Source organism: Dipodomys merriami, unplaced genomic scaffold (genome assembly GCF_024711535.1).
Source record: "Dipodomys merriami isolate MVZ:Mamm:240054 unplaced genomic scaffold, mDipMer1.0.p SCAF_9, whole genome shotgun sequence".
In the NCBI taxonomy this organism is placed as follows: Eukaryota; Metazoa; Chordata; class Mammalia; order Rodentia; family Heteromyidae; genus Dipodomys; species Dipodomys merriami.
Window position 1 is genome coordinate 18845124 of NW_027206512.1, and position 24045 is coordinate 18869168.

Genomic DNA, 24045 nt, shown 5'->3' on the forward strand with positions numbered 1-24045 from the left:
TTGTACTATAAAAATGGCAGACACTCTGTACTTCTCTAAACATGATACCCTAGCACTGGCTGTGTATTTGACCTTGAGTGTCCTTCCTCACCCTTTCACTAGTGTATGCCTGGAAAGTCTTTCAGAAGTTCATCAGGAACAACCAGTCTATCTTCTCTTTCTCTCTTAGAGAGCTGGTCTTTGTGTTGTCTCTCTATCTTTTGTACTTCCTCCTATCCCTTACATATGCAACGTGTTTTCAATGACTTATTTAGGATTAAACACTTTCCCTAAGGCATGAACCATATCTTCTTCATGTTCCTATTCCAAAGCCTGGCACACCCTTGTTTTAAAAGCAAGAAGAGGAAAGTTAACAGGATTGGAAATTACCAAAAGGTACAGATTTCTATAGCTTATGCTAGCACCCTAGGGACCATACCAAAGACTGTTGTTTTATATAAAATCTGTTTCTAATTCAATTACTATATAGGATCCTAACTTCATAAATGGGCCCATATCCTTAAGTTGTACAGGCAGGTTCCTGCCCATTTACTTCTTTAATTAAAACTCTGCCTTGAGGCCTTCAGTGAGTCTTAGCAACAAAGAAATAGATCAAAATGCATGCAGGATACTTTATTTCTCCTTATTCGCCTAAAGCAAATTCATGAATAGACCAAAATTACTGGTAAATTTCTTTTTAAAAATAGTATTAGATCGATACAATTTTGTGCAATTTTGTCCTGTATGGTAAGCCTAATCTTGAGAAAGCAAACTATCTTCAAGACTGAAAAAAAGGCAGCTTCTAAAAATTTGAAATTTCCCTGATGTTTACCGACTGACCAAAGTTCTATCATCTACCCTAAGAAGACAAAAAAAAAAGCATTCATATGGAGGGATGTGGCCAGAATGTTTATGATCCTTGTGTTCTTTCTCAAAACAATATCTCTTCTGAGGTAATACATTAGATTATATGTAAGTAAAACTCATTCTTGTAATACAAAGTTGATTAAAAAATAAAATGTGTAATTTCTTTACAATTGTATCAGCTCTCATCCTTTTGCTACACTATGTGGAAATTGGAAGAATCCATCATTAATCTGCCATGGAATTGGGGCAATTACGTGGCTAATCTAATCATCCAGACCATGCTACTAGTCAGTTCTGGTCACCACTGCCAAAGTGTTTAATGGCGACAAAGCTGCATCATTAATTGGATGGCCTGGCCCCAAGTTAAATTGCAAGGCTCTAGTGCAGCAAAAAGAATAAGGGATTTATATTTTGAAAAATGGAATAATTTTTTAGAGATGTTACATTAGAATGCATCAGCCACCATCTCTAACTTCTGTATTAGGTTCCTACTAAGCCACTTTTTGATTCAGACTAATTACAGAAGTCAGGAAGAACCGTAGATGAGGACTGATGACCAAGTAAAGGATATGTTATTGATGTTGTATTGGAGAGTGTGGGTTTCCCTTAATTTATTTGTAGTTGCTTTAATTATGTTGAAGGAGGGTACTGATGGGTGTTTCTTTTCCCTTTCTTCATTCAGAAGCTTAAATCTTCCAGTGCTAGTGAAATCTCAAACAGATGAGATCAGATGGGATGAAATTACTAAAATCCATCATTTAGCAAATGCTCAATGCTGGTATTTAATAAACTTGCATGATCTTGGTTGATGACCAAAGAAGCCTCCAAATTATTTTACACAATTAGAAAAGACCCTGTGGGTACCAGCCATTCTAGCTTCACTTTGGAATTCAAGAGGCCATAGGATAAAGAAACATAAGTAAAACTCTATTGTCAGAAGTGACTTGCTCTTTGGAGAATGATGCAAAAAACACGGTACAAATGCATGCAGGTGGCAGCTCCTTCTCTGCAGAACTCTTCTTGTTTATAATCTCTCTCAGCCCAGACTGTCTCCATCATTGTCTTATCATGGGCTTCTAGAACAGACCACACCCAAGGGATAACCTAGGGATGTGTTGCTATTATTATTCATTGATTCAATCATTCAGCCATTCATGTTCCATAACTCAGGAATTTTCATCCAACTCAGTGACTAGAACTTCTACTGTGTCTAAAGATAATCTGGCACCCAAGTTATAATCAATATCATGAAAGGAATACGGAATAATACAAAATACAGACAGACAGCTTCCAAAAACAGTGTTCTTTTGGGCACTATTTCTTAAATATATATGCACATATATAAATTTTATATTATATTTATATTATATGTTACATATATAAATTTGTTGTTCAAAGACTAGAATTTTAATATCCTGAATAGTATTACATCAAATGTAGTAGATACTTCCTAATTTGTGTTATATAGCTCAAAATAAATACTTTTATGATGGATAACTTCTGAAACCCCAGCAGTCTTGGAGTAAATTACTTCTTCAAGTAATGCATCTGCCTTTCACTTTCATTCACTATAGTAATATTCTAATCACTCAGAAGCAACTCCAAGAAAGGGAGAAAGCTCCAGAAAAGTTTTTTTTTCTCTCTCTCTCTCTCTTTTTAAAATAAAAAAGCACTTGAGATCAACATTTCTATTAAAAAGCAAAATTCTCAAACACACACACACACACACACACACACACACACACACACACACACACACACACACACACACACACACACACACACACACACACACACACACACACACACACACACACACACACACACACACACACACACACACACACCCCTCTCTGCCTTTCCAGCTTTTCTAACTATACTGCAGACCACGCCAGGGTTTTGGAATTTTTTTGGAAGCTCTGGAATCAGAGCTCCATGCAATCTCACAGGGTCTCTAGGTCTGATTTCATAGAGAACACTTCAGCAGAATTGAAAATGGAACAGATTGTAGGAAGGAGGAGGTTTCCAGAGATACAGGACAAGTGACAGAAAGTACATCAATCAACACTCTCACAACTCAGGTGAGGCTGGAAACAATTGGTAGTCACATTCAGTTTCCCAGTGGAATCTTGGGCAACTCAATTAACCTCTTTCTACCACATTCTCATCACGTACAAATTGAGTAAAACATCCTACCTCGTGCAGATTGTACAGGGATTTGCTAATAAATGTGAGTAGACAGCTATATGTGTGATACCTAATAATATTATGCTAACGAGCATAAAATCACGGGGCTAAAAGGGACTCAAGAGGTCAATCCCATCTTCCCACATCTGACCACAATTAGGCCATTCCTGAGGGATTAGATTCTAATCCATCTGAAAAGATGCCTACACAAAGAAGCCTTCAAAAAAACAAAACTCCCTTTTACCAAAGGTGCCTTCTTGAATTTAAGAAGCCCCAACTCTGCAGCATTAGTATGCCATCCTCCTCTACCCCACACGAAGGAGACTGACAGCCGCATTGCTTCTACTAGGCGGCTGTGACCTTCACAGTGTCATGCAGTGACATTCATAACCTGATAGCAAAGATATTTAACTTGGGGCGCCTTGTATTCCCAGGGGCTTCTGGGACCACACAGTCTAAGCAATACATGCATATATGAATATCAGAATAGTGAGCCATCCAAGCCCCATATAACCCCCTAGTTTCTACCTCCCTGAGAGCAGGTGATCACCCCCATAAGAGCAGAGCCTATGGACTGAAATTCACACATTTTAGGCATGCAGAATTTTCATTTACCAGCCACTTTTATATACCCACTATCTTTGATCCTGGCCAAAAATACAACACCCCTTTGTGGAAAGTTATGATATATTCCAACCTGATTGTGAAGACTCAGTGAGGTTAAGTGAGCGGCCTCTAGATCTGTTTTCTAATTTCTCATAAATTCTAACTACATCATGTTACACTCTGTGTCTCGTATCTTTTAAACTGACTAAAATCTAACATTTTTGTGTGGCAATGTGCTCTAATTTGAAACAGAAGCCTCAGTAATTACTAGGCTTTTACGATACAAAATTGTATCTGCAGCGTACTTATAGTTGTGTCACAAAAATAGGCACTCAGATCTTTGAAAAAGGAAAAAATTACTCATATTACAGGCAAGTGGTGAAGGCAATCAGGGTTAGATGGTAGGTAAATTGTCCCTCTACTTTCCCTTACATTCAAATTTTCATTTAGTGAATATATATTGTATTGGCAATGAAATATATATATATATATATATATATATATATATATATATATATGCCATTACTTTTTTCTCCTGATAATTGAAGGGTTAAACCATTTCTATACAAGGAAGGCAGCTCCTGGCTAGTACAGAAGAGGCCTCCACTCCCTCCCAGAAACTATGTCTTTCCCTCATCTCCTGAACTTCCTCTAGATGGCCTGGAAACTGAGTCAAATCTTCTAGAATGTTATCAACTTTCCATGGATGATACAGCAAGTCAATGGCAGGAATAACTGTTAAATGTTGACATTAGTCCAGATTTTGTCCTGAAGGGAGCAAATCCTATTCAGAGTAGCAATTTAAAAAAAAAAAAAGATAAAAAGCAGAATCTTTAATGAGCTCTGGATCTTCCTTAGATACTTTATACTGTCTCTGAAAAAAAATTTCTCTCTGGATCTTCTGAGCACATGACTATGAATGGTTAAAAGGGTAGAAAGACACTAGGGGATCCTCTCTTTGCATATTGGACCCTTACATCATTCACAAGCATCCTGGAACCTTCTGAAGTGAAAGCAAACATCCTGTAGGGCTTAATCAAGAAGAATGATATTACATCATATGCAAAGAAGTAGATAAATGAAACAAGTCAGGCCCTGGGACACAAAAGATACATGTATTCTCTCATATGTAGAAGTTATATCTAATTTATAAGTACATATGTAAACATATACAGTCACATGCGCATGTACACAAATGTATTGACTAAAGTATGGTATATGCAGGGTGAATTCCAATGGTTGTAACCCCTTTGAACAACTTACAGAGTAACAAGATAAGCACCAGGAAGGTGGCACTTAGGTGATGAAAGGAAAAGAAAGGGTGTGGTCAAGGGCAGGGGGTAGAGGAAGGCAGATAGGGTGGAAGAATTCAGTCACAACAATCAATGCACATTTGTAAGAATGGAACTAGCGAAACTGAGGGGATAAGAGGGATTGGGAAAGGTGAGGGAGAATGATGTAAAGGTGACATTCATCAAATGTATTATACTCATAAACTGACATGTTGCACTGAAACCCTTTGTACCACTAAAGATAACAAAGTAATAATAATAATAATAACAATAATAAAAGATTTTTTCCACAAGCTACCTAGTACCTTCTCAGGCATACTCACGTTCACATAGGCCAGTGCTCTCTAGGTAGAACTGGGCTTTACAGTGGGATAGACAATGGCCAGAGGGCATGTCTGCCCCAGAACGCTGCTCCACCTGCAGTGCTGCCTCTGGCTTCCTACACGTGGTACAGTGGGAGGGCTCCGGACCCACACAAGTCTGGCAGGAGGCATGACAAGCTGAAGGATAAAATACAGAAAGCAATCCAAAGCTCAAATAGATGTTGAAACCAACAGGAGATATGTTTAAGTCAAAACCACTTAGAAAAGTTTGCCAGATGTATCCTGTCAGAGTGATTTTTCTATTTTTCTCTAAAATGCACTGGGTTCTGGTCATGTTTGTGAGTGGAAAAGTGACTGTGAGACAGTGAATCCTGTCTCTCAGGTCCTATGAGAGCAATCAGGTTGGATCACAACCAAACCCAACAAACTGGACACTATTGACTCAGCTCTCCAGAGAAGTACCTTCACTGAACAATGATCTGACATAATGCCCTTGGTTTTTATGGGGGATTTTCAGAAATACTTGTATGAAGGCCATTAGTATCTCTTGAGAAACTGGCTGTTGTATTACTGTTCATTGTGTTCATCCATCACACTATGGAGACATCCAGGAAACAAATCCTCTTAGAATTTGTTTGGGGGAAAGACTGCTTTCCCAGGTAAGAAAGAGTCCTCTTTTTATGGGTCCCCCCCCCCTGGTGACAGCCCTATAACTCAGTAGCTAAGCAGTTTTCCTGAGTGCTTCTGATTCTCATTTTCTTTTGATGACTAATTGGAGATAAGAATCTTATGGACTTCTCTGCCCAGCCTGGCTTTGAATTGCAACCCTCAGATGTCAGCCTCCCTAGTAGCTTGGATTACAGGCGTGAGCTGTAAGTGCTGGGCTAGAAGAGTCCTCTTTTGAGTAGCAATGAATATTTCACAGTCTATTATAGTACATTGTTTTCCATAATGACTGATGAAAATCAAAGCCAAATACTGTCCTCAAACCAGCCCAAGTCCAATTTTGATACAATTAATTAGCCTTTTTTTTGAAAAGATCTTCTAAATTTACTTTACAAAATATTTATTCCAGGACTAGAAGTGAGGAAGGGAGGGAGAAAGAAAGGGAAAGAAAGAAGGGAAGCAGAGAAGGAGGAGAAGGAAAGAAGGAAGGAGGGAAGTAAAGAAAAGAAACTTCATTGAAGCACTAATATTTTAAACAATTTTCTTGTAACTACGCTCAAAGACTTTTTTGGTGTCCTATGTACAAAGAAGTTGCAGTTAATTTCACTTAATTAAAGTATTAAAGTGTTTGCCCCTGATGTTCTACTTTGAAAAGACTCAAACACTACGGTCCCCATCCCCCTTCCAAGGAGCACAGACTTTGGCAAACAACAATTTAAGATTTTCCACTTTACTCCAGACATAATACTAGTAACTCCCAGTTTGCTTTCAGCATCATTAACAAAAAGAAGTTCTTCAGGGAAAATCAAACTGAAGTCTAGGAAAACATTAACAGTGGTTGGGAAGTAGAGAAGGTTGAAAATAAGAGTCCTGTTTTAATCTCAGGAAAATAAAGAATATTCCCCATGCAGATGGCCAGAAAAATCCTGAACCTTTGAGTGTCTTTGCAAGTTTTCACGCAAGATGATTTAGTTTTCAGATTATTCATTCAAAAAAAAACTAATGCAACAAAAAAGTCATCCCTGGGCATTTGGAGGACTGATTGTAGATAAATCAGGTCTCTTCTATAAGATGCATAAAATCTGCATAAAACCCACATATTTAAATCACCTCTAGAACATCTTACCTATTGCAATACCCAGTTTAACACTTCATATGCCTGGATGCAGCATAGTACTTAGCATGTAATCTATTCAGGTTTTGCTCTTTTTTGGAAATTTCTGCTGTACTTTACATTCTCCCCCTCTGCCATCCCCTGGTATTGAGATTTGAACTCCTGACTTTGTGCTTGCCAAGAAGGAACTCTTCTTCTTGAGTCATGCCTCCTTTCTATTTTTGCTCTGGTTATTTCTAAGATCTTGCTTCTCCCCTCTCCACTTCTCCTACCCACTACCAGCCTAGACATAATCCTCCCATTTCTATTTCCTTCTACACTGGGATTATTGGCCTGTGCTACCATACTCAGCTTCTAATAAGATGAGGTCTTGTTAACTTTTTTTTTGCTCAGGCTGTCCTCAAACTGGGATCCTCTTGACATCAGTGTTCTGAGTAGCTAAGATTACATGTATGAGCCATTGGCAGCTGGAGTTTTAGAAATATTTTTGATCTGGGGTTAGTTGAATCCATAGATGTAGAACCCAAAGATACAAACACAGATTCACAAATACAGGGCCAATTGTCACGTGTACATAGGCATAAAAGATCAATACACTAGAAGAAAAACTGCACTGAGAAAGAAGCAATATCATTGTCAACATGTCCATCTTTGTCCTTATGATGGGACAGTCCCTCAAGAATGACAATGACAGTAACATTACCTTTGCAGACTCCATGGAGAGGATAGAAACCTTCCCCACAGCTGGGCAGACAGTACCCTTCGTGCAGAACCTGGGGATGGGTGCAGGCTGTACAGTGGGAGACTGCAGGTCCAGAGCAGCTGGCACATGAGCCGTGACAAACTGAGAAGAGAGTGAGGGGAAAATACGATGGGAAGAAGTAACCACAGAGCCTACTTCCTGCCTGGCTCCTCCTGCACTGGAAAGCTCCCAAGGCAGTACTGTAGTCAAAGAAGAGACAAATCATGAGGCAGTTATGCTACCACCATTGCCCTTGTCACCTCTCACCTACTTCTTATCCACGTTTTACTACCAGGGCACCTTTGCAAAAAATAGTGAGCAACTGGATGAATCATAACTTAGGATACTTCTGTCCCTGACATTCTAGGGTTCTAAGAATTATATAGGTTGTAGAAAGGAATCTGACTATGCCACAAGCCAATGTCAGGGATGTATATCCCCTGCATTGTGCACACTGGGATCTCAATCTAAGGGATAAGCAGTGGAAGGAGGGCTTGGGCTGAGTCTTTCACAAGTCTCAGGACAACAGTCAGATAAAGGGAGAAGGCTCTAGAGGTTAGTGGTCAGATGTTGTGGAACAAAGGAGATATAGAATGAGAACCGGGAGGAATAGGGAGTTTGGAATAGGAATTTGGAGTGAGAAAAGATGTTGACAAAGATGGTTGATAAGGAGAGATGGGTCCATAGATCTTAGACTAACAGCCCCTTAGGAGAATGATGAGCTCTGTTGTGTATGTTTCAGAGAAGGAGCAGCCAAGGTGGTTTTGTCTTCACAGATGTGAAGTTTACAAGTTCAGTGATGGTTTACAAGCACACGTGGGCTGTATGCTAAATGTGTTCTTGACATTTCCAATGGACCAAATGATTTCCAATGATTACTGATGAGTGTAAATCCTTCATTTAATCACTTGAGCGACTGAGAAGCCACTCCTATAACTCCCACTGTAACTCCCATTCCTCTAACACCAACTCCCAAAGCAAATACACATAGGTTCTGTCATGAAAAACGCTACCTCTTTTAAGGTAGCCCTTTCTACCACACACACAAATTCCCAAGTGAGAATCATATAGCACAAGTAGCATCCAACATGCTTTTAATTTCTGTATTCATCTATTGCCCTTAAATAGTTGTAAAGATGGATTTCATTTTGATCAATGTCACCCCTTTCAGCATTTTCCATTTGTCCTTATCCCATCCATTCACTGAGTTTTGATGATGATGATGATGCCACATCCCTTACCTTTGCATCTGCCAGTGACACCACCATAGTACCCTCTAGGGCATTCAGAAATGCATTTCCCATCATGCAACATTGTATTCTCAGTACAGGTGAGACATCTGGAGCTATTGGGGCCACAGCTCTTACAAGACTGGTCACAAGCTAAAGGGGAGGAAAACCCAAAAGAGAAAGACAACTGTGAGAACAGTATTTGTGAATACAATGCTTCACAACGCTCACAGCTGGAACCAATAAAACAATGTCTGTCTCAGTCTGTCCCACAGAGTTTTGATTCCTCCCTTTCCAATTTCAAAGGACTCTGCTTTCTGTTTATACAGAAAGAATTGAGAAATTATTAATTGAGCTAAGAATAATGAACACTCAGGCACACCCACTAGTGTGTCCAATTTAATGTTAGATTTAAGATTAAAATAGCCTTAAAGGTGATGCTGTCAGATTTATCAAATAAAAGCACTAGCTATTCAATTAAATTTAAATTTCTAATAAATAATGGATAATTTTAGTTAAAGTATGTTCCAATTATACTTTTATTTTATCCACTTAAAGAAAAAAATTCAGAAATTCAGGGTCTGACTAAGACAATTATACCACTTATAATTTTAGTAAAAGCCATTTAATTCCATGTAATATTCCAGTATATGTTCATCTACTTATTGGTGTACCCTCCCTCCAGAAATCTTATGAAGGTCTATATGAGGTATTCTGCTAAATGGTAGAAACACAAAATCAAATTAACTTCATTTCCAAGTTAAGTAGCTTATTAGCCCAATAGAAAGAAAAGAAGTATATATTAGAAACGTCAAACTTGTCATCCAGATCAGTCAGTACAAGCATACTAATAAATACATTTGAAATATAACATATATTTATATATTTACATAGTGTGTGTGTGTGTGTGTGTGTGTGTGTGTGTGTGTGTGTGTGTGTGTTTAGAGTAAAAGGCCAAAAAATCAAGCAAGAACTTAGAGAAAGAGCAACTTGCTCAGTGTTTCAAACAATAAGCCAGACGAGGCCAGGTTGATTGGAATGTTCTACAAGGTGAAACCCCAATGTAAGCTAAGGCACAGAAACTAGAAAGAGGCTGGATTATAAGGAAAACAGTTGTTTCTCTGAGTTAGAGTAATGGAAAGAGCTAGATATGGAAAACCCATAGCAATTATCTGATTTCTAGGTTCTCATCATATGGAAGGTATTCTATCTTGAAATTTACCTGAAATTCAAATCAATTGTAAGCTATCTAGATTCTCATCCTTTGGAAGGCTCTGCAGTTTAAATCACACTAGAAACATAGCTGTATTTGTGATATGGATGATCACTTTGACTTCTTCCTGGAGAGCCATTTGCAGGGGTGAGGAAGAAGATCTGAGGGCCCAGCTGGAAGATCATGGCCATGCTCAGGGAACTGAATGATTAGGAGTTGAATCAAGGATATTGAAGAGATGATGTGCTTGAAGAGTAGGGAACAGAAAAGCTTTCTAATGGCTTCCAGGAGTCTCTCGTGGACAACTCATAGAATGAAAGGAGAGTGGCCTGGAGATTCTGATAAGCACAGTTTGGGGTAGGTATGGGCCAATAAGTTAACTGATGAATAGTTCTGGAGTTCAGGTAACAGATCTAAAGATTATCACATGTTAATGGTTGTTGAGACAAGAAATTAGCTGATTCATTCAGTGAAAGCGTATAGGATAGGAATAGATAAAGGACACGATTCAGGGAATAATAATACATCTAATAAAAACAAGAGAAGAAAAGAAAAGAAAAGGTTAGTCAAAGTGATCAAGAAGAAATGATCTAATGGTAGAAGACAAAATATGAGCACAATGGCTGAGAGGCAAGGGAAGGAAGGAGTTTCAAGAAGGGTGTCATTAATTGCAGAGAGGATGAATAACGTTGAAGTCTCCACTACACTTATCCACTACACTTTCAGATTGGTTTCTGAGTGAGCTGTGCCACGTATTTCAGCAGTCTCACTGGACACAGAAAAAGAGAAGTTGGTGACTTTCACTGCTCTTTTAATGGATTCTGGCTGGGAATGGAAGGAAGGAGAGAGGGGCAGAAATAATGAAAAGAAAAAGAGGTCATTTTGTCACTAATACTTTTTTTAAATTCCAGGTAAGTACTGTCCCTGAAAAATATTTTTAAAGAAAATTTTGAGAGGTTATTAAGAGAATACTTAGGTATTGAGTGGTTCATACCTGTGGATTCTGAAATCTGACAGTTGGAAAGTCACCATTTGAGGCCAGGCCAGACAAGGCAGAAAAAAAAAGAACTAGGAGCATGGCTTACTTGCTAGAACACTGGCCTAGCAAATATGAGGACTTGAATTAAAACCCCAGTACTGCCAAACAAAAGAAATCCATAAGTAAAAAGGGGATGTACATTCAAAACACAGGTGGGTAGACTGGCCTTGGACAGAGCAGAGGGTCTCCACAGGTAACGTTGGAAAGAGGAGGTAGGGGAGAGGGCAGTTACAGGCCAGTGTGTGATTGGCTCTAGCTCAATTGCACTGGGTAATTTCCTAAAAGCCAACTACATATGCTAACACTAATGAGATTCAGCATTTCAGGAATAGAGAATTGCTGTGCTTTACTCTGTCTGGATGAGGAAGAGAAAGGAAGGTAAAAGAAAGCAAGCATGTGAACAAAGGAAAAGTGATCAAGATGTGTTGTACTTATAAAATGACATTTGAATTGAAATATTTTAAATATTTAAATATTTTAAATGTAATTTTAAAAAATGGAATAAAGAAAAAGAGAAGAGAGTGGCAGAAAAAGGGAAAGAAATATAGATCAAGTCGAGAGGGAAGATGAGAAAAACAAGAGAAGAATGGAGAGAGAGACAGAGAGAAAGACAGAACAAAAGCAGCTAACAGGAAACCTCTCAATTCATTTGTTATGTTAGCTAGTGTCAGAAAAGCCCTTCATAACAGCACAAGCCCTTGAAGAAAGGAGGTTTTCCTCTTGAATTACCTCACCCTTTATACTTAAGGTTTTTAAAATCCAAAACATGTTCTACCCAAGAAAGTGGTTACTGTAAGTTCTTGTTAGGGGAGGGAATGTCACTATTTGCTTGACTGGATTCATCTCAGCATTTGACTTTGAGGTTTCTCCAGATAAGGACTTGTTGGTTATAAATTATTAAACCAACATCAGCCGATCTTTCCCTTGAATAGCACTAATCTGAATTAGATTATCAGCAGCTGACATCGTAAGTAACATTCTGATACCAATCACTGTTGTAGAAAACATTTAGAGGAATATTTCTAAAGTCATTTGATTAGAGAAATTGGACGGTATTATGAAAGGTGTAAGCTCCCATTTTCTTTTCTAGAAGGTACAATGGTCAATGCCACTGGGAGCAAAATACATGGCAAGAGTGTAGTGACCACCTGTTGATGTATGATGACTTTAGCTCTATGGCGCTTCCTCCTGTCTCGAAGTTTTCCTTCTGATATTTTAATATGCAGACAGATCACATTTCAGATGTACTCTGTCTTCCTCTGAGCCATTTGCTCATTGAGTCTTTGTTTTTCAATTTTTCACTCTTCAAGGAGCTCTAGCTTGCTTCATTTAACCTCAGAGCCTCACCATCAGCAATTCTCACCCATCATGGTCCAGGCTGACATTACCTCTCTCCTTTTAAGTACACTACTTTGCCAAAAGAAGTTTCCTCTTAATCCAGATAAGGGCAAGTAAGCAACAGGTCAGAGTCACCATTCCTCTGTCAGTGGCAATAACTAGCCTCCTTGGGGACATAAAGTAGAAAGACTTTTAGGCCTCTGGCCTAGTACAGACTTGACATCCATTGACCTATGGAGACTGCATCTGGCGTAATTGTGCAGGAAAGCAATGCCAACAGAAAGGATGGACATTCTCAGGCTAATGGCAGCCTGACCTTTCCTTATTCTCTCCCAAATCTACATAAGCCATGTATGACTCATTCATACTAGGTGAAATTTTTTTACATTAGTAGAACTGACAAATCTCTGCATCACTTTAAGCAGTTGTCACAGGCTAGCTCTTTTCCCTGAGTTAAGTGGATTCATCAAATCCCACCAATCATCTCCTTTAAGCTACTGACTATCTCGGTGAAAATGAGAACCATAACTCAAGAAACTTTTCAAGGCTGCACATTCTTATTGATTTTCTGGAATTAGTGATGAAGGAAAGTCATCATGGCCTTTAAGATAGGTATAACCATTACAGACTTTGATTTATGGTCAAGAGGACACTACCTGGTTGCCTAGAAATGTCTACAGGGGTAGTCAATTCAGCTAAAGACCAAAAAGAAGACAAGGAAGAAAAGAAAGAGAAAAGGAGAGTAAGAAGGAAAAGAGAGGAAAAAAAGGCAAAGGTACATAAGGCAGAATCACATCTTCTGATGTGGTAGAATGACTCAGGGATAGTTACATTTAATACCAGAAGATCTAAGCTTAATCCCTCTCTGGTCTTTATTAGCTCTGTGACCTGAGACAAATTTTTTACCCTCTCACTTCCCACATCTGGAAAATAAGGATGGTAGTAACTATATCTTATAGAGTTGTTGTGAAGATTAAACACCAACAATGTTTTAAGTGTTTTGCGTATATCAATCCTCTTAATAGCCTGCAGACTTGGGTGTGTATTAGTTTCCTAGTGGTGCTGTAACAAAGTGCCATGAACCCTGTAGCTTAAAATGACATCATTAATTCTCTTACAGATATAGAGATAGGAAGTCTAAAAGCAAGTGTCACTGAGCTGCATCCTCTCTGGAAGCTCCAGGATTATATTCCCACCTCAGGAAAATGAACTAATTCATTCCTGTAAAGTACTATTGGCCATCTAAAATAATATATTTGCAGGTTATGGGGATAAAAACAAGGCATCCTTGTGGTCATTATTCTGTGTGATATGGGATGAACATCTTTGGGGTCATTACTTTATGTGCCATGGAGTTGTTATAATTCCCATTTTATAAATGGGGCATTGATACATAGAGGGATTATGTAACTTGCTTGAAGCCATGTTTCCCCCATAGTGGTTACCATGCCTGCCACAAGGAAGAACTATGTTGCATTAATTTTTATTGTTATGGCATGGATGTGAAAGCTAGAATGGAGAGTATTTGCTTCAGCTTGGGGTCATTGGTACCAGAACCAAAGGTCGGTCTGCCCTGCCCTGCTTTACAAGTCTCAGTCCTGCATATATTAGGAACACAGTCTGGTGTGGATGGGATTTGGGATTTGAGGAAATCCCGGCCTGAGTGAGAGCTCTTCACTCTCCACACAGCTGGTTTTGAACACACAGGGCCTTGTCTTTATCTGCTGGATAAGGCTAGAATGAATACACCTTGGCCAAAAGTGTTCCTAATGTAAGTTCAGTGACTAAAGTGAATGTCAGCAGCCAACACATAGTCACGTCCTAAAGAAAACCTGGTTGTTGTTATGACTGAATACAAAGAATGATGACATTGAATGAAACTGAAAAATATGAAAAGATGCTTTGGCATCCCAACCATGCACTTACCGACACAAGTTCCCTGCCGGTTGTAGAAGCCGCCACCACAGGTGCTCTCACAACTGCCTTCTCTCAGAACCTGCAGGGGATCTCTGCAGGCCAGGCAGTGCTTCTCCGTGGGACCCCAGCAGCTTGCACAGGACTCGTGACAGACTGCAAGCAAATGGCACCATCAGAGCCCAACCTACAGTAGTCAGGACTGCCCATCATTTGCTCTTCAAACGTTTTTGATAAGGAGGGTGTTGGCTAGATCCTTGTTTCCTGCATAGGTAAGCAACCCCTACTGAGAAACAAAACCTGATGGTCTGCTAGTACATCAGTACACTTTTGTTAAGAGATGCTGAATAAGGAATACATGGTTTGGAAGGAATGGGGGTCATAGGAAAGGAAATCACACATTTCTAGGCAAAGATGGAATGTCTAAGAAATCAGATAGCCCCCATCTGATAGATGAGGTCCATCCTCGATTTTTGTAATATCACATTTTGTGATATTACAAAACCACCATTACAACACCACCATTAGCTGAAGACTAATGCATTTTACTATAGTCTTTGTTTATATTGTTCAAGACTTGGCACTACTCTTTCATGCTCTTCCATTATCCACAACCCTCCTCCTTCTGTTTTCCCCACAGAACTCTTGTCCCACTCTGCTCTCCTATAGCATGGGCTCTTCATGTATATTCCAAGGACTCAAAAGGCCTGCTTTTCTCTCATACTTTCAGTTTCTAACTAGAGGTTGCTCCTAGACCAGAGGTGTTCTCTTAAGAGTCAAAAATTGTCTTCTCGTCCAACAATTGGATTTTTAAAATTATTATTCATACTCAAGTCTTCACCTTAGCACTTCTGCAAAGAGAGGTCTATCTTAAAAGAGTTAAACATTTTCAGATTTGGCTAGCTGTGTGTCTAGCTAACTCACCTTGTGTTTAATACATTCTAAATTGTAAAGTTTGCTTCACAATGGAGCACAACCTATTTCACAGAAGCATTGATTCTGATCAAAATTGGTAAGGGAATGAATGCACTTCCTCCTTGCAAGTGATTTGGTAATCATACCTTAGCAATTTAATTAAGTATTTCTTTGGAAACAGAAAGAAGGAAAAAAAAAAACACCTACATTGCAAACCTTGAGATACAATCCCTTTCTCTCAGTACTAAATTGCACAAAAATGTCTTAATTTCAGACAATGCTTCTCCCCAGCAAATCTAAAGGTAATTATGCATTATGTTAAGTGCCAAGAAGACTGTGATAACGTTAAAAGCAGTGCAGTTGGTAGAGCCCACTTTAGATAGAGCTAAAACACGAAAAGCAGCCAGCCATGGGGAGCATCAGAGACCAGCACAGGGAACATTCTTGAAAGGGGAGGGAGTGCTGGTGTTCAGCAAACAGTAGGCTGCCCTTGTGGCTGAAGCTGTTGGGGTCCTGGGAAACACAGTGACACTATTCATGGTTAAAAGCATGGGCAACAACCTGATCCAATTTGACCTTGGAGATTACAGAATGGAATTAAGATTTTTATCCTACTTTCAGTGCTAAGTAATGGGTTTAAACAAGCTTGACACATGACTTCAAAACTCTCTCTTGCTGTCATCGAAAGGGGTTTAAAGATACACATGTCAGACCATTGAGAAGTCTACTGAATGGTCTAGGTAAGCAATGATGACGGCCTGAACTAGGGGATGAAAAGGAGAACAAGAGGAAGGTTTTCTTATTATTATTTCATATTCATTAGTAGAGATTATTTGTTAACTCTACACAAACAGATTATCCTGTATTTTACAAATATCTCTTAAGTAATTTCATTTATACTTAGTCCCTTTATATTTTATAATAGTTCATCTTTAGAATGAGCTTCTAGCATTACATTGTAACTAAAGATGTGGAGGCAAGGGTTATAAAGGGTTATATCAGCAACACATACATTCTATTCTTAACACATGTGAAATACTTCACTCATTAATTCAACTACACTCGATTTCTCCCTATAGCTGTCACTTGAAATGTCTGTCCCTGATATTCAACTATGAGTTGATCAAAAGTCCCTACTTCATCAACCAGGCCCAATCACACTTCTAAGAGGATATTTCAGGTGGGTCTATAAACCTTCAACAGAAGCAGCTATTATATGCCAGTGCATATAGCCTGTATGGCTTTCCCACCTAGGCACAGGTAAGTTAAGTCATTTTACCTGAGATCTGATACAGGATCACATGACACCTCTTCCCATCACCTGATCACACTAGAACACTATATAAATCATACTAGGGAGTAAGTGCCTAAGAAAATGATGAATGCATTATCTGGCTAAAAAGACCCCAAAGAGTAGATCCCCCAAGGTCAAGTAGCCAAGTGGACCTCAATCCACAGAAATATTTTAAGTAGGACACTGGAATAAATCACTTTCACATTTTTAGACAGTCCATTCTGGCAGTGGGGAGAAAACAGAGTGATTAACTCAAAACGTCTTTAGAGGATGAAGTCATCTGTCCAAGGGGTACAGTGAAAAACAAGAAAGGCTAGTACTCTTCAGTGACTGGCTAGAAAGCTACGCAGACACTGGGTCATCCCATGTAGTAGCATGCTAACAATCTGGCACAGAAAACTTCTAACTTATCTGAATCTGTGTCATGCTATTTGTTAAATGGGTTAATATCAAACTTGTCATTGAGAATAATATCAAGGATCAAAAGATGAATAGGACAGTCTCCAGCTCCAAATGTAAGGATGGCATTCAGAACCATCACAATTGCTCTCTCTGTAACTTTCTAGCTCTGTCTCCCATCTCCTGCTACAAAACCTGTGTATATGGATTCTATGGAACAGAGCTCCCTATGCATGCCAGGTGCTGGTCATTGGCTCTGATTGCCCCACACAGGATTTGAACCAGGCAACAAAATACTTCTGCTTCTGTCCTTCACCTTCACAATTCTGCCTACACTTCAGTGGCCTCTAAGTTTTCCCTACCTCTATGACGGTTTGCTGAGCTGTATAAGCATAACTAGTTACTCCTTTCTCCATGATCTCACAGTATTTTGTGCATGCCTCTCATATGGTGTTTATTCCATTTCAGTAACTACTCCATTATAGGTCCATCCCTTCATTCCTTCTCCAGTGGGGACAATGCTTTACTTGTCTTTAGTCCCAACTATCCACATTGATACTTAGTGAGTAATCAGTGCTCAAAAAATGAACAGCATTTTGTTTTTTACCCTTCCCCTCCAGGTTGACCCATTGTAACAATGAGATGTACAAAACACTATGTTGAAAATGAACTTTACAACTTTGTGGAGGCGGGGGAGGGTAGTTGTGGAGGTGGTAGGGAAGGGTGGTAGGAGAAAACAAAGGAGGGAGTAACAATGTTCAATAGGAAATGTACTCATTACCTTGCTCCTGTACCTGTAACCACTCTGTACAGCATTTTTTTAAATTATCATTTATTCAATCGTTAGTGAGCTTGTGTGCTATAGATTGGGTGTTAATGTCTTCTATACAGCATTTTTACAATAAAAGAGTACAAAAAATGAACGGCAAATTTTTATTGACTATGGGAAATTCACGCTATCATTTCCCTTCTACATGGAAACTAACCAGTAGGTCACAGAATGTGTGCCTATAAAAGTTACTTTAAGGTAGGTACCAGTGGTTCACACCTGTAATCCTATTTACTTTGGAAGTAAGATCAGGAAGATAAAAGTTTGAAGCCAGCCCAGGGAGAAGAGTCTGTAAGACTTCACCTCAATGAAAGAAGATAGGCATGACCGCATGTACCAGTGAGCTCAGCTATTATACAAAGTGAAAAAATAGGAGGATCATGGTCCAGGTACAAGCCGAGGCGGAACGTTAAGAGCTTATTTCAAAAGTAACAAGTGCAAAAAAGACTTGGTGATGTGACAGAATGCTTGTTTTGCAAGTGTGAGACCTTGAATTCAAACCCCAGGATGCCAAAGAAACAAAGGGGAAAAAAAAGAACTTACTTTAAAAATGCTTTAGTCCAGACTGCATGAGATGATATTTACACACTCAGCTGGTGCCCCACTTGCTCTTTTCTTTGTTACATACTGGACAAAAGGCAATGTTTCATAGCCAGACACCAGGGCAAAAGGAATTTGGTTTCAACAGATTATACTGAGCTGTCATTCCTGAGCATGGCATACTCCCACCGTGTTCAGCAACAGATTTCTAATTTCTACACAGAACATATGCTACTGCAGATTATCTCTTCTTGAAGGCTTATTTTACACGTGGCTTTTATTTCATTTGGGTTTTATGAGGAATAAAAAGGTCACTCTCTGACAATTCACCATAATGTCTCTTAGTGATACATTTCGGATCACTCAGCATTTGAACTGTGTATTGTAAAAATTGTGGCAATAAATTTGTAAAAGGTTGAACGCGGGAAAGCTGTCTTCTTATCTTCTTGTGGTAGACAATTTATTTGGTAAGGCTTTGGACTCTTCTTGAGCACAAGGCATGTGTTGACTTGTCAAGCAATTCATTTCAAAAATGAAAAAGAACAGATTACTTTTCTCTTGTCAGCTCTATATCAAAACCTGACTCTACAAATAAGAAACTTTGTCTATACTTGTTAATTTAGAAAGAGAAGGGTGTTTAATGTTTTGTTTTGTTTTTAACCTATACTTCTCCTAAAACAAAATACAATCCTTCTTTATAGAACTATTAAAATCACATCCTCATGGCAACTCCTTACTTTCCAGGAAACCTTTCCAGACTCCAGTAAGGGGTCAGATACTCATGTCCTCAGGTCTCAGATTAAACTATCCACTGAGGAGAGCAAAGGGGCTCCGATGGCCTTTTCCATGGCCTCCTGAAGTAAGTGTCAGGGAATTTGGACATGTCATCAATAGGTAAGCTCAGATGCATCAGTGAAGCTCCAGTCAGACACAAACTGCCACCAGGCTTAGACTAGCAACTACACAACACTAGCCCAAACAGAAGGCAAAAAAAAAAAAAAAAAAAAAAAAAAAACCCAGTGTATTACACATCCAGCAAGCACTTTCATTCTGTTTACCATCCACTTGATGTGAATGTCAGCTTTCAGTCTCCTCTCTCTCTGTCTCTCTCTCTGTCTCTCTCTCTGTCTCTCTCTCTCTCTCTCTCTCTCTGCCTCTCTCTCTCTGTCTCTCTCTCACACACACACATCCCTCAGAAGTTCTCACTAAGGTTTAAAGCATCATCAGGAAATAGTGGGTACAAATTCAATAAGAAGCTGTTATTGAGTAAAAATATTTTCTATCTTAAACTCAAATTCATGGCTCTTGGGTTTTCTAACTTGTAAGGTGGGAATAATATTTGTTGTTCCTAATTCACAAGGAAAGGATGAGCTGATACATTTGGAAAAAGAGAAAATTTTGTATGTGATCATATCAGTGGTCAATAGTGAGCCCTGGAAAATCTTGTCTCCACCAGTGTCAAAAGCAGAGTCTGTTTGAATGTAGTAATGAAGCACAACATGAGACAGAAGACTGGAAAGACTCGGGAAGGTGGCTCACTTTGCTCACATTGCTGCGGGAGCACCAACCAATGAAGTCCTCAGAGATTATGCCAACAGTTAACAAAGAAATCCAGCCTTTTGCAGAGGCTTCTAACTTCTTTTCTTGAAATATCTACCAACCAGAACCCTTTGGAAAGCCATTGCAGATAGTTTGGTGATGTTCTGATGCCTGGCTTCTAACTTCTTTTCTTGAAATACCAACCAACCAGAACCCTTTGGAAAGCCATTGCAGATAGTTTGGTGATGTTCTGATGCCTGGAAGACCATTCCACAGCCCCGAAAAGGCCAAGGATGATTCCAAGAAGTTCAAATGCCATTCTTGATTATTTTACTACAGCCTTCTGGTTCCCTAGCAGGCTAGCTTCTGCCTTCTATCCGCCTCTCTGTACCAACAGAAGGCTTTACAACCTGAAGTGGGAGTTTCTGTCCTCTATGTACTCTGAAAACCTGTAAGTATATGGCATATAGAAAAGGTACAAACACATGGAAAAAGTCTTTAGTCTCCCAAACAACTGTTTTTATAAACACAAACAGGTGAGCAATACTACAAATAATAGATTAGATGTACATACAGCAACATGTATGTACATGAGACACTGCTTACTGAGAAAATAAACAAAAGGAAATATCCACCTAGCAGTTTTCTGGATATTTACACGTAAACAAAACAGTAAAAGCACTCACATACAAAATTACACAGCAAATTGTATTAGTTACTTAAGTGGGCAGCTGAGGAACAAGATAAGTGGAAACAGGGCATGAGACCCAGAACAATAGGCAGATAGACTGACAGTTAAGCCCCACAACACCCTGATCCAGCTCAGGCCAGTGATGAAAATTAGCCCTCAACTGACAAGAACGATCCTAAGAAAAATAAGAAAAAGAAACGGAGTTAAACAAAGTTCCATTTGCACAAGTCACATTCCAAAACTTCAGAACTGTCCTAGCTCCTATTGACAAAGCTCTGGCAAGTGGGCATTCCCAAGACTGCTGAGAAGAGTTACATTAATACAGGTTTTCAGATTTGTATTTGGTGCCTGTAGGAGGCTTGACCTCAGGGCTAGGCAGTCTCCCTGGGCTTCTTTTGATCAAGGCTAGCACTCTACCACTTGAGCCACGAATAATTTATTGGAGATAAGAGTCTCACAGACTTTCCTGGTGGGGCTGGCTTTGAACGTTGATTCTGAGATCTCAGACTCCTAAATTGCTAGTATTACAGTCATAAGACATTAGTGCCTGGCTTACCCAATAGCTTTTAAACAAGATGTGGTAGAAGGATAAGTACTAAGATGGAAAGCAGGCAATGACACTCTATACAGTGTGATTTTTACTTTGGAAAATAAATATATGCATGTGTATAGACACACAGTCATGTTTATAAATTATGAAGTCAGACACTAAAATACCAACAGAAGTGATTGGAGAGAGTTTTAGTTAGAGATTTTTAGCTAACATCGTATTTCACCTCACATTTTACTGCTTTCATCAAATTATTTCTTGGAATAAATATGAATTCATTTGATCAGAGAAGGGGGGAGGATTTACCAAATGGGAAGAGGCGGTCCTCTTCCCTAAGGCCCCTGCTAGGTAAATAGCTAGTTCATCTATTAACCACACCATGGCTACAGCTGAATGATTTACTGACATTGCAAAACATATTTGAAATTTTAGCAGTATCTTTGAGTAGACACAGAGCTTGAAGCAAAGGGAGGATTTCCCCCAATTGATGGAGGCTTTGGCAGGTCCCACAGAGAGATTTCACTAGCAGGCTGGCTTTTCATTGGTTCACCAATCAGACAATAAAGGCTTGCCAGGAACATTCTTCAAGTTACCCCTTCTCTCTCTCTCTCCCTCCACTGACATTCCTAGGTCTACAACCCTGCCCACTCCAGTGGTTGGCAAATACAGCCAAGCTTCTCACCTTCCTTTCATTCTCACGAGACCACTGGTGACCCATACTTCTGGGCCTCTCTGGGCCCTTCCCAGCCTCTGTTCGCTAAAGACTGGACTTCTCCAGCGTTTTCTGTCTTTGAGAAGTGAAAGCCTAAGGAAGGACCCTCCAACCAAAGAGAAGCCTTTGATGAGGACCCTTCTCAGACTTGCTGGTTGTACCTGCCCAGCTGCTCAGATCTCAGATATGATAACAGGAAGGTGCCATTAGCTCTGTGGGCAGCCTGTGGAGGGAGGATGGGGGGAGTAGAGGCTGAGCTGCAGAAAGGAATTGGGGGGTGAGAAAAAGAATGATTCCATACAGTCAAGCTGAAATAACAGAACCCTAGAAACTAGGCAGAAAGCCAGACGACTTGTCACTAGTTTATAATCCGTAGCTGAAATATTTGGGGTTCAGATTTGTCAGAAAGAATAGGATCTGTCTGGAAGATAAACTCCCTTGAATTTGTGGCAGGCTTTCTCTACTAGTATGTGATACTTTTGTTCTACCATTTGTCTCTTGGCATATACAACACATGTCTATAAGTAGCCTGGAGAAAAGCCAGACACAGCCAAGTCTCCTGCAAAAGCACAGGTCCCAGGCAAAATATGGCCAGGTGCCTTCTCTTTCTTGTCATTTGTCTTGCACAGGAATATGCAAAAACGAAGGGGACTGGAAATGCCATTGCTACCTTGCTGGATCTAGTTAATACACAAACCTTCCGTGCTAAAAAAAGGAATCTTCCCTTTGACATGGCTTAAAACAGTCTTGAGATGTTACCCAAGTTGCAAAGATAGTTGAAGAGTCATCAATCTAACACTGATAAAGTACTTAACTAACTTAAAGATGAAAGACATCAAGAGAAGTCAAAAGTAGTGAGAAATAGAGATATTCTCTAACTTTCCTGAGGCTAGACCTAGCCAGGACTTGCTGACGTGGGTAAATAACAGAAACGAAATGGAAGACAGGTCACCTGTAAGCCAAAGTCTGGGCATGCCTGTACATTCCTGTCCTCCTTTCCATGCAATGGCACATCCCATTTCTTTAAATGAAAAAGTATCCAAAAATGTCTTGTTTGTACCTGTATGTATGAAATTCACAAGGATAAGACCCAGGTCTGCCTCAGCCACCAGTCCTAGCCCTCCTGACTTTATTCCCATACAATAACCATCTTGTTAACTCACTGAGGAACTGAGTTACTTAACCAACAGAAGTTGTGTAGCTAGGTGGTTAGTCTGTATCCCTGCTTGTATCCTGGGTACCCAGAAACAAGAGGGTTACATGAAAGATGCTCAACAGATATTTGTTTCAGAAACACAAGGTAGGGGACAGGAATATCACTTGGATCAATAAATCCCCTTTGACAGAGCAATCAGTAATTAAGCAAGAGATTAAAATGGTTGCAGAATGCCAAAGAAAGTCTGAACAATGCATGATAGTTACACAGCAGAACAAAACGAGTGAGTGGAACATGAGTTATAGAAATATGTCAGGCCTCCACACACAACAGGTGCTCTGGCACTGATATTGGGCCAAACTCTGATTTTGGCACATATTGCAAGAACCATGGGAACTATCAGCTTGTAATGGCTGACCAAGAGCTATCATCAAGAGTTCCTGATTGTTTTTTGTGGGGGAGGAGGTTGGTGGGGGGGGGGGAGTTGGTAGTACTGGAAATTGAACTCAGGGCCTCCATTTTCCGAGTCAGACACAATAGAGAGAGCCATGTTCCTAAGTTCTGTTTGCTTGCTATTTTTTTTTCAGATAAAGTCTCCTGCTTTCTGTGAGGGGATAGCCTCTTCCAACTTCAGCACTCTTCCAACCTCTCCTGTACAGCTGCAAGTACAGAAGTATACTGCCATGCTTGGCCCTAAGAGGTTTATTTGACTTGATGGATGAACATTTGAGGACAGAAGTTCAGAAAGTGCCTTTGCCAACCGGTCTTCCAAGGGAACAGCCAAGCTAGGTGGAGATGAGTGATAAAAATTGTATGCCAAGATCCATGAACTCATAATAAAAAAGAAACCCAAATTTCACTTCTTCCAATGACTGGCTCTGTAGCCAAAATAGTATAAGCAAATAATCAAC

The 24045-nt window shown here is 39.6% G+C and overlaps 1 protein-coding gene across 2 annotated transcripts in view; it reads right to left on the reverse strand.

Moving 5' to 3' along the window:
- Fras1 (Fraser extracellular matrix complex subunit 1) overlaps positions 1–24045 on the reverse strand; it is a 442940-nt gene that overhangs the window by 214322 nt on the left and 204573 nt on the right. For both annotated transcript variants that reach the window (XM_070012597.1, XM_070012596.1), the window contains exons 15-18: positions 14522–14665; positions 9018–9158; positions 7738–7878; positions 5255–5431 (exon numbers count right to left, since the gene is read on the reverse strand). In XM_070012597.1, coding sequence (XP_069868698.1) covers positions 5255–5431; positions 7738–7878; positions 9018–9158; positions 14522–14665 — 603 coding nt within the window. The remainder of the gene's footprint in view (positions 1–5254; positions 5432–7737; positions 7879–9017; positions 9159–14521; positions 14666–24045) is intronic.